This window comes from Uloborus diversus, chromosome 6 (genome assembly GCF_026930045.1).
Source record: "Uloborus diversus isolate 005 chromosome 6, Udiv.v.3.1, whole genome shotgun sequence".
NCBI lineage: Eukaryota > Metazoa > Arthropoda > Arachnida > Araneae > Uloboridae > Uloborus > Uloborus diversus.
This window is the reverse complement of record NC_072736.1, coordinates 11,883,146-11,895,380: the sequence shown is the minus strand read 5'-3', so window position 1 is coordinate 11,895,380 and position 12,235 is coordinate 11,883,146. Positions and strand designations below refer to the sequence as shown.

General features: G+C 33.0%; 1 protein-coding gene across 1 annotated transcript; it reads left to right on the top strand.

Annotated features, from left to right (window-relative positions):
- On the top strand, positions 1-12,190 carry LOC129224216 (cleavage and polyadenylation specificity factor subunit 1-like; the record flags this gene model as incomplete). Its single annotated transcript, XM_054858638.1, has 6 exons — positions 1-153; positions 565-631; positions 1,599-1,808; positions 6,950-7,079; positions 9,341-9,479; positions 12,077-12,190. Coding segments are annotated over 6 exons (747 nt in total), but the record flags the coding sequence as incomplete, so codon positions are not given.
- Between the last annotated feature and the right edge of the window lie 45 nt (positions 12,191-12,235).

Sequence of the window (12,235 nt, the reverse complement as noted above, 5' to 3'; positions counted from 1 at the left end):
AATGACCTGATAGGTGTTGCTTTTATTGATACACAAATCTATATTCATTCAGCTATATCATTGAAAAATCTAATAATCGTAGCTGATATTTATAAATCTATATCTCTGCTACGATACCAAGAAAATAGCAGAACATTATCTCTAGTTAGCAGGGTAAGTGTTTTTTTAATGAAATTTTACAGCTTTATTGTATGTCTCTTTGGTCAGTATGAGTAAAATAAAATTTTAGGCCCCCCTCCAAAAAAAAAAAAAGATGTATTTAAAGTATGTTCCAGTGGATCATGGTGTACTTTTTAACCCAAGAAAAGCTTTCCTCTGATAAATTTCTTGCCTTCAGTGAGTCAAGTGAGATATGACACTTCTTTGTATTGAAAAAGGTGTTCCTTGTAACTCCGAAACACTTAGATGCAGTACTTTGAGATTTTTGTGCATCAAAACGTTGGTTAATTGATTTGTTTAAAGCTCCTATTATTATACATGTACTTGTGAAGTCAAATGAAAATATATGTATATATAATTAAATTTCATTGATGATACCTACTTATATTGCTCTGTTTGTTCTAGGATGTCAAGCCATTAGAAGTGTATGGCATAGAATTTCTCATAGATAATTCTCAAGTTGGATTTTTGGGTAAATATTTACTTCATTCATAAAATACTAAACAAATTGGCTTTGGCAGAAAAAAAATTGGTTGTTTTCAGAGTTTCTCCACTGTTCAAGTGCAGATAAATCGCTTTTAAGCAACCCATTATAGCCTAAAACTGCATTTTAGGATTGTATATTTCAAAAAAATCACTCCCAGACTCCTTATTAGTATCTGAATGTTGTACTTTCCTCATAAAGACTCTCTCCAAAACCAGGAGCTGGATCTGCCCTTGCCAGTAGCTTCATTGGAGGAGAATGGGGTGGTTTTCTTCAGTCAAAAGTACTACTTTTAGTCATTGAAATGGATAGAATGAGCAAAAAAAAAAAAAAAAAAAAAATGCATGGACCCAGAAAATACTTTCATTTTCCCAACAGTTTTTGTTTAATTAATTTTTTAAAATGTCCGATTTTTCAAACAAGGCATGGTTTTTATGACGTCACAAATGATGCACTTTGGCGCATCCTTCTATCGTGCTTCCACGTTATGATAATCAAGCAGCGAATTAAAATTGCACTCTACGCTTGCTATCAACCCTATCGTTGCCAATACACGTGAGTAAAGATGCAAATTAAATATTTTGTTCTGTGAATGGCAACATTGAATGGCATTTCATCATTTGTGATGTCACACGACAGAAGTGTAAACAATGAAAGCACACCGAAATTTAAAAAATGGTCAGATCTTATGTTTTTAAGCATGCTCTTTCAGAAAAAAATACTTTTAAAATTTTGGAAACGACCCCATTAACTAGGACTAATTAAATTGGGACCAGTAAATTGTTTTGTTAAATTGAGAATATGATAAACCAAGTATCATTAAGTCAAAATCATATTTTAAAGATGAAAATGTATAAAGACCTTGTAACTTGCTAGTAGAACATTTATGATGGCATTTCCCGAACAATGTATTTATTTGATGTTCTCCTTGTATCCCAATAAAATTTTCTTGCAGTTTCCGATGTGGAGAAAAATCTTGTGATGTTCATGTACTGTCCAGAAGCTCGAGAAAGCTTTGGCGGATCCAAGTTGCTTCGCAAAGCAGATATTCACCTCGGTTACCACGTAAACACATTCTTCCGAATTCGCTGTAGGCTTGGCGACGTAGCTAATTATGACAAAAGACAAGCTGGTATTCTTGAGAAGAGGCATGTAACAATGTATGGTAAGTTGAAGAGGAAGGATTAAACAGATACAAATTCATGTCTGTGTGTATGGTAACTGAAACCTTAATTCAGCTATAATTATGGGTCCCTAAAGGTTTATCTCAGTAGAGAGGTGAATTATATTGAGCGTTGATATTGTTAAAACTAAAAAGGACAATTTATGGCTGAACTGATCCGAATAATAAATTGAAAAAACAATGTATCAAACAGTCGTTCCTAAGCTGAAAACTGGGAAATTTGGTTAGTAGCCAGTGGTCGGTAGACTCAATTTTATTAGTGGCCACTTTTTAAAGTTAGTAGCCACCTTTTAAAACTGCAGCTATGTTTCAAATTTTTATTAATAATGAAAAAAAGTATCATCAGAATATCGCTCACATGCAAGAAAAGCAAAATCATTTTATAATCCCGAACTACCCCCCCCCCCCCCCGTTCCTTCACCTAAAAATTTTCTGATCATCTTCATTTGCAACTCCCTCCAATAAAATTATATTTAAAAAAAAAATCCTGCTTTACTTAAAAAGCCTTTAGATAGATTTAGCTTCCCCTCCATGTGCAGGTTTTCTTTTCTATTTAAAAAAAAAAAAAGAAAGAAAGAAAGAATAGAAAACAATGATTTAAACAAAAAAAAAAAAAAAAAAAAAAGGTCCCCATGGTGTATTTCTTAGAAAATGTCTAGACTCCTTTTGAAGGGCGCCTTTTTTTTTTGTTCATATGTATAACAAAAGAAATTTATGCAATCGTACTGCTTTTTATTCATTTTGCAAACAGCGTTTTTGTTCTGACTTGTGAAAATAAACAATCTTCAACATGACGGCATTTTAAAAACGCGACGCCATTTTGGAAACGTGTTGCTAAAAAAGTAGAGCAAAACTTAAAAATAACCTTTTTTAAAGCAAAAATCAAGTACTTGTACGAGTTTAGGATCATCAGAAATGTATATTTTACTAAATCAAACAAGAGATTTGTCTATTTTTACGTTCGCGAATTTTGTAAAACGCAGTTTTCGAAATTACGATTTTCGTAACGAGTTTGCGGTCGTGCTTGTGATTTAGGCTTCTATTTTGAAACAAGGACATTAAGATTTTGCTTCTTTTACTGTAACCTTATTACATTCAGCACATGATGAATTTTCAAGCGATAAATTACAGGGGTTTTGCCAATTTAAGGTGCAAAAAAGGCGCTCATGTGCAATTTATTACAACAGGAGGGTTATGAAAGGGATTTTGTTAATTAGTTTCTCGCTCTTTATTAATATTAACTGTTATTTACTTATTATTTCTTTTCTGTACCCTAAAATTAATACAACTAAAAACAATTATTTTGGCTAATTTTTCAAAAAAATCTCTATTATAACCCCCCCGCCTTTTCCTAAAATTTACAAGTTTTGCTTTTAAAATAGGGGGGGGGGGTTACTTTTGGGATTTTACGGTATTTTAAATCTTAAGATAAATGAATTTGTAGAGTGACTGAGCAAGAGTGGCGATCGATGACACATTTTTTAATCGCTACTTTTGCGCCTTTAATCGCCTTGTGGCGAGTGGCGACCACTAATTTTCAGCTTTGAGAATATCTTGTAACCAATTATTCAAATTGTCGTATGCTGAAGCCATGATTTTTAACATTCATTATAGACATTCGCTTGACCTTGACATCAATAAGAACTTTATAGGAAGAGGGGGGTAAAAAATTTTCTTTGTTTTACCAGTATTTGAAACTGAGTTGTTTTTGAAAAGAGTATTGTCTAACAAAAGTTTAGAGCTTTATCAGGGTTCGTACGCTCCTTCAAAACTCCTTCAATACTCCTTCATTTAGGAAATTTTTTTGAAGGGCCCTTCATACTCATTCATTTTGGTTTGAACTCCTTCAAAACTCCTTCTTTCTTAGTTCAAGACTACATAATCTTCCTCTATGACAGTAGCTTAAAAAACTTCGGTTGACAACTTAACTTTGTCACAAGAGCGAAAAGTGCGATTTTAATGTAGTAATTTCGTTTTTTCCATAATTTCCATTATTTTTTCCATAAAGATGTGTTTTACAAATTGATCATAGAAGTTATAAAAATAGAAGGTTAAAGATTATTATTAGATGACTAAGACATTTCATAAATGTATACCATGCTTAAATGGTGTTTGGCTATTTTTTCAAGTTTTATGATTATTGCTTTTCCCTCCACCCCACTCTCATCTGCAAAAGTCAGTTTGTCTAATTATTATTAAAATATTTAAAAATACATAAGCAGATGTACTATATTAAGTGATTGTGTTAAAAAAACAATTGTTTAGAAAATCACAGTTATGATATTGTAAAATGAGTCATCCACAAGTGATGTCATGCCTTGAGGGGAGACGAGTTCGTGAAAATGTGACAAGGAGAAGAGAGAGAGTGACGAAAAGAAACATCACGCAGTTAGTATAACAATATGCTTTTAAAAAAATATGACATGTGACAAGAGGAGGAGTAAGATAAAGTGTAACACTTTGTGACAAAGAGGAAGGGGGTCAAACATGTTAAAAAAAAAGTGCAACATCATTTAAGGACAGTCCCATTAGTACTCCTTCAAAACTCCTTCATTTTATTTCTGAAACTGAGTACGAACCCTGTTTATGGAATATCTTTAGGTTGATAAATTGTTCATGTTAAGTTACATGCAAATTCATGGGAATTACAAAAAAATACTGTTATTGATTAAAGAGATTTTTCTTTCCATCAGATTCTGCAGTAGCAAGGTTTTAGTTTTAACTGAAAACAAAGTTAAATATTTCAATTTTGCTTTAATCAATGCTTTTTGTTAGATAAAAAGACGTGTTCAAATGTGAAGACAATTTCTGAACTGATAGAGTACATACATTTTAATAAGAAGTGATTTGAAAATCTTAGGATTTGACACTGCATTGAGTAATGTTAAACATTCATAAAAATATGTACATTTAAGAAAACGAGTTGAAGTAGAATCAAACACATTTCATTCCATTTATAAACCTGACCTCTTTAGATAGTTTCAAATGAGCATTTGTTTTCTGTAGCACATTTCTGTGTTTTGGTTTCATCTGTACTAGTGTTTATTTTCTTTTGGTAGATTTATTTTTTTGCTTTTATTTCATGCTTATTAAAAACATGGGCGGATTTATGGGGGGGAGGCGAACGGGGGCAATGCCCCCCCCCCAGTCTTGGCAGGACTTTATACATAAATCTTCCAAAATCTTAAAAGAAAAAAATCATAATTTTTCTTCTTTTTGAATAGTTCAGAAGCAAAAATGAAGAGAATAGCGACTGTCCTTTTCTGGGGGGGGGGGGGGGGAATCCGTACAATATATTACAAGTAGTAAAGTGGTCACTGGGATACTGAAATGTGTTCAAAACGACTACTTTGAACTGAAAGCTATTAGGACAAGTATATAACTGAAAATATCGACTGAACGAGCTATGTATTCAGCTGCAATACTTAAAATAATCAAGGATTATTTCAACAAATTAGAAACTGAAACAAAGATTTTAAAAAAGCGGATTTGCCTATAAACTAAACAAGCTATATAGCTTAGGACACCCGCTTTGTTGAAGGCCCCCAACTCCAGAAAATTTCATGATTTGTTCCTTACCCCCCCCAAAAAAGGGGAAGGACTTGAAAAAATAAATTTCATTTTAAAGTTCTTGAAAACCATGAAAATTTTGGAAAAGTAAGGATACAAACCATAAATTTCAACATTTATAACAAATGTGAGAGGATTGACGGTGTAGAGGAATAAACCCCGAAATATGTTACATTTAGTTCCTTGACTCATCCTGCATCAAAATGAAAAAATCAAAAAATCATGGTTCTCACATTTTTGTAACATAGTACTTGAGATGAATTTTTGGGACTCACATGTTTCACATCTTGCTGTTTATTTAATCCCAAATGCAGTGAAGTATTTTGGAAATTTTGTATTGCTTGCTTCTATCTTACTTCTACTGCATATTGTTAATCTGTTCAGCACGGGGAAAAAAAACACCACCTCTATTCCTTTTCGTTTTCTGCACTGCTTGTAATCAAATAATTTTAATCGTTCTCGAGTCCTTGAAATAACTTAGACAAGTCTTTGAAATTCCTAAGCAAAGGGTTCTTCAATTTAATTTCTTATCAAGTGTATAAATTATGAATTGTCCAAATATGCAGCATGGTACTCTCCTGTTATCTATTTTCTAAATATGTACACCATTTTTTTAAAAGCATTTTTTACTATTGATCATTTTGTATTTAATTCATTGTCGTTTTTGTGGGTGGGTTAAAGGCTTGACCAAAAACTTATTTAATTGAACCGACAGCCCAATGTAAGCAAATAACAAAACATAAACTTATCTTCTCCCTCGCTTTTTCTCTCTGAGGACTGCTGCCACTGATTTGTCCACCCGAAAACAATTTTTATTGTGTATTATCATAATTGGCAAAAGAGTATTTTGCTATTTTTTTCAGAGATCTTAGTAGTTCGAGTTGCAGAAGGCATCAAAATGTAGGATTTTATATCTATTTTACGAAAATTGCTACAGGGGAGAAACTCCTGACCCCCCTAAAATTGGGTATATTCTATTGGTATATTCTACTTGGTATATCTAATTGGGCATATTCCCTACTTAAAAGGGACACCATTTCCCATCATGTACCATATATATAAAACATAGTGGGGGGGGGGGGCACTTTGGCCTATTTTGCCCATCAACAGAAAAGTTGTCCAGGTCTACAAAAGATACCAAAAAGCTGAAACAGCTTGGGGCCATATTAAGTCTATGTATAAATCCAGCCTTGATTACAACTGATATTGCTCAAAAAAAAAATAAAAAAATCCTGCCCCCTCCCCTCAGGAACTCAGTCCTAAATCCGCCTATGATTAAACACTTTATGATTTCGTCATCCCTTATCAGTTGAAGTTGGGTAGAATAAAGGTACTTTGATTAAAAGTTGCTGAACCCCAAAGGATAAACTTCTGAAAAATTTCATTGTTGGGAAGCAGCCATTATGGGGAGTTGTGTCGTTAAAAACTTTTGTTACGGAGAGAAATTAGCTGAAAAGAGGTTAAATTCTAAGGAGAAAATACTGTATGTGTCATTCAAACAGATTAGCATTGTGGGTATATACTTTTATAATTAATTTTTGCAATATTTACAGCTACTTTAGATGGTGGTCTTGGTTTCATCATGCCTGTTCCAGAAAAGACTTACAGAAGACTACTCATGTTACAAAACGTTTTAGTTACACATGTTCCTCATACTGCTGGTCTAAACCCAAAAGGTTTCAGGTTTGTGTTCATTTACCATTACAATCATGCCGAATAACTTAGAGCCATTCCAGTTAACTTTGTGCTACTTGAAATATCATATTTGACTTTTAAAAGAAACTAGTTGGCCACAAAACTGTCTTGTTATTCTAAGGTGTAAAAGAGACATAAACCTTTTAAGTAATACAAGCTTGCGTTCTACGAACCTCACCGGTTGATCTACTGGTCAACCGCAACTTAAGCTGGTTGATTGGTTGAGGGAACCACGTGATATTTTTGACCAATCATAAGTAACTTTCACCTGCGTGTTATTCGTCTGCGCCATGTCTGGGCAAGTAACCGGTGATCAACCGAAAGCGTTCGATGACACATTGATTCTTGAACAACCGGTTAGTATCCGCTGACGTCATTGCTGTCACGTGATTAACCAACCAGTCGTGCTCGTCCAACGTAAGCCAATAATAACTGTTGTACACTACTAAAAAGAGGCTAAGCAGACTGGATAAATACCTTATGAAATACCACCTAACCATATTTCATTGAAATATAATTACAAAACATAACTTTTTTATTATTTTTATTTTAAGGGCAGCATAACAGCTTCTTACCCTATCATTTCCAATTTTTTATCACCCCTCCCACAGGCCATTTTTGAGGAATGAAGAAGCCCGTTTTCCATTTTTTCTTCAGTTTAAGCATTTCCTAGGTTAAGCCTATCATTTCCAATTTTTTATTACCTAACCCACAGGCTATTTTTGAGGAGTGAAAAAGCCCATTTTTTAAGTTCAAGCAATTTTTTCATTATGAAGTATCATACCTCTATCAGCTTATTTTTTCTGTGCTTCCGATATGCATAACTAACTGAAAAAGGAAAGAAAATTAGCCTCCTACTTCAAATCCCCCATTGACTTTTTTAAGCTTGAAATGACAAAAACGGCTCCTTTTTAATCTACTATTTTACCCAGAAAAATTTTTAGTTAACCTTAATGGAAATTGTTTCTTTTAATGCACAAATAAAAGTTGATCCTTTCAGTTTTTCAATATATAAGCTGTGTTTGATCTTCCTACTAATTTCAATAAATTTACTATAACTTTTGGAAAAAGGATAAAAAATGCCAATTTATATTCATTCCAGAGCAAAATAATAGTTATATGTCACAGAAATAAAACTTTTCCGAAAAAAAAAAATATATAACACTTTGGTAGAACAAAAGATTGATACTTACCAAATTTCATCAAAAACAAAAATGGTGCGGCACAAAAATTTCTGCAGATTTGTTGATTGTATTTGGAATGACCCTTCAGTACACACGAGTTATTTTTTTAACATGTAATTACGTATTGCAGCGTCATGTACTTTATTGTATGTTATGTACATACACATTGTATAACCATTTCATTTGAGTAAATGACATATTACTTTCCTAAACAGTATTTTCCTGGTTATTTAAAAAAATCCTAACTACAGTGAAACAGCGTTTATACTTTTCTCTTTTATATGTTTTTATCAATTATGTTTTTTAAATTGCTTTGGTCCCTGCAGAATCTAATACACATTAACCTATGCTTATTATACATTTTTTCATACAGTCCCTTCAAAAACGTATAAACGGTGCTACACTGTTCTTATGATTCCCATTGGTTCATATTTTTAACGTTCTACTGATGAATTTTTAAGTATTACATGAAATTGCACATATTAACAAATATTTAAAGTTACATTAACTTGTTTTCATTTTGTTTTACCAAAATGAAAAGTGTAGTATTTTAATAGGAATAAAATATATGAGTTTTTCTTAAACATTGTTTGAGTTTCTAATAATTAAAAGTACTTAAAATCTTGATTGCAATAGTTTTTTTTAAAGCAATCACAATTGCTTATTGTTTTTACTTAACTGTCCTTGGCGTTACGCTGATTTAATTTTCCCCCCACCTCCCTCTGCAGCACCACCGTCGGCCAGCCTCCTCACAATGTTGCTCCTCTAGCAAAAACCGTCTCCAGGTTGCGTCACTTGCCTACACTTACACACACACACATACAAACACATATACATACATACACACAGATCTACACATGCAGACAACTACCCACACATACCCCCCATCCCACACAAACACACACACAACTACCCACACACAAACACACATGCCTACACACACATACCCCCACACACAAACAAGCATACATGCCAACATACACACACTAATTCGTGATTGCGAAAAACATAATTTGAATTCAAGATGTCAAAGTTCAAATTAATTTTTGCTTTTTTTTACTATAGGATGTACAAAAGCCATCGCAAACTGCTTCAGAATCCTCATAAGAACATTTTGGATGGGGATTTACTGTCCGTGTTTCTGAATCTTTCCATATTGGAAAAAACAGAAGTAGCCAAAAAAATTGGAACTACATCTGATCAGGTAATTTATTTCAATTTAAATTATTTAATGTCAATATTCCTTATCGTTAATCTTCCTTAACGTTTTCAGTGGTGATTGTGTTACAAAATAAAAAATCCTGAAGATTTTAAATGCAAAAATTTGGTAAAACTTGATACACCTCAAATTATGCACAAATAGTTCGTTATATGTTTAAAATAATTTCTTAAACCAAGATTTATGTTTTAATTGCCTACTTGTGCTAGCTGATTTGAGAAAAAACTTAAAATTGTTTGTTCTTGGAAAAATCTACTACATGAATAAATTAATTTTTCTTTTTTGCAAATTGACAAAAAATTTATCTGAAAACGATATGAATTATTAAATATTTTTTCTAATAAAAGTATTGGCTCCTAGCGTATTTCTACCAATTTGCAAACAAATATAACAATAGATTTGGAATTGATGAATTTTTTGGGCAATTACCCTAAATTTCTACTGTTAGGATTGCAAGAGATATTTATCGCTGTTTGGCATATTTTTTATTCTCCTCCATTTAATTTTCCGATATTTTAACACTAAAACCAAAAGGTAAACTCCTGTTTCAATGCACAGAAAGATGACGCAAAAAACTAAGAATTCTGGGTACACAATGACCTTTGCAGTTTAACACCTTTTTTATGATAATTATGGATAAGAACACCTATAGTTAAATCTGACTGCAAAAGGGGGAGGTTCTCAGTTTAAATCCAAAATCAGGTACTTTCTCTCTCCTGCCTTGTCCTTTCCGTGTGTGAATATGTTGTTATGCTATAAATTGTTGCCTACCTTATAAACGGGTCCTTATGACGTGTGTGTACTGTGGAAGTTGAACTTCACACCAAGTTAATGGAAAAGTGAAGTAGTGCACCCCAAATTGAAGAGTATCTGGCACAAGACAACAACGGGGACTTGAAACTTAACGAGCTGATATGTGCATCACATGACTTTCTTTTACTCCAATTTAATGTCATTTCCCCATTACTGGCAATTTTAATGTGATTCAATTGTTTACTCTATAAATATCAACAACAGTGTCCAAATTGAAATCAGATTTAAAAAAAAAAAATCGCCAAATTTGTCACCAAGTTTGCAACAAATTATAACACTACTTGAGTTTAAATCGAAATTAACAATGATTTCCCCCCAAAAAGGGGCAAAAGACCCCCTTAGGAACATCCGAATGCAACCAAAATTAAAGGTGCACAACTAGACCCCACTAGGAATCTACGCACCAAATTTCAACTTTCTAGGGCATACCGTTTTTGAGTTATGCGAGATACATACACACATACATACGGACACCACAAGAAAATTCGTTGTGATTAACTCGGGGGTCATCAAAATGGATATTTCGGGTGTCTGTAGGTTCCTAGGCAAATATCCACGTGTGGTCGGGTCGAAAAAACTCGACATTCATTTGGGGGTGAGAAAAATGGAAATTAAGGCCGATTTTTGAGTGACAATTTGTTTGCGAATACAATACTTCTTTTTTGTAAAAGGAAGTAAAAAGGAACTTTTATGGGGAAAAACGACCAGTTGGGAGTCTGAGCACGGAAATGCCAATCAACTTACAGTGAACCAAATCCTTCATTAGAGAATTGAAAGTACCATGTACAGGATGTATCTATGGTATTTTTGCAGTTATAAGCTTGATGTAAAACATCTAGTGCTGAGGGTTGTCCTTGACCTTTTTACTTCCTTTTACAAAAAAAAGGAAGTATTGTATTCGCGAAAAAAATTTCACTCAAAAATGGACCTTAATTTCCATTTTGCTCACCCCTGAATAAATGTTGTTTTATTTTCGACTCGACCACAGGTGGATAAGTGTCTAAGAACGTATAGGCAGACGAAATATCCATTTTGAGGATTCCCGAGTTATTAAAACGAGTTTTCTCGTGACGTCTCTAGGTACGTATGTATGTATGTGCGTATGTATGTCGCATAACTCAAAAACGGTATGTCCTAGAAAGTTGAAATTTGGTACGTAGACTCCTAGTGGAGTCTAGTTGTGCACCTCCAATTTTGGTTGCATTTCAGTGTTTCTAAGGGGGTCTTTAGCGCTTTTTTGGGGGGAAATCATTTTTAATTTCGATGTAAACTCAAGTGGTGTTACAATTTGGAGGACACTTGGCGATATATCGCCAGTCTTTTGGTCGCCAACTTGGCAACAAATTTGGTGATTTTTTTTTAAAATCTGGATGCAATTTGGCTACTGTTGGTGATATTTAGAGAGTAAACTATTGAATTGCATTAAAATTACCAATAATGGGAAAATGACATTAAATTGGAGTAAAAGGAAGTCATGTGAGGCACACATCAACTTGTTACTTTTCAAAATAACTGTTGCTTATAACTATCTTATATTTACTTTTGGTAATAGGTCATGCATTAATAGTAATAATCATCAATTCTTTTCGATATGGGCTCAAATCCTATTAACTTCAAAACCATAACAATCTTTAAAATTTAACTAACGTCATAAAATTAAATTTTTTCTAACTCTGTGAGGAAAAAGATGAACTGAATAACTTCATTTGAGCATTATCTTAATATTTCTTTATTTTATTGTTCATAATATTTTAAAAATATCTTTTCAGATAGTGGAAGATTTACTTGAAATTGATGAAAACACTGCATATTTTTAAGGTGGAGCTACTAGTGGAATTGTACATATGAACTTTTTTACCACTATTATTTATTTTCATCGTGTGTGACATAAATGTCAAATATTTTATGTTGATAAAATAAATGTTTGA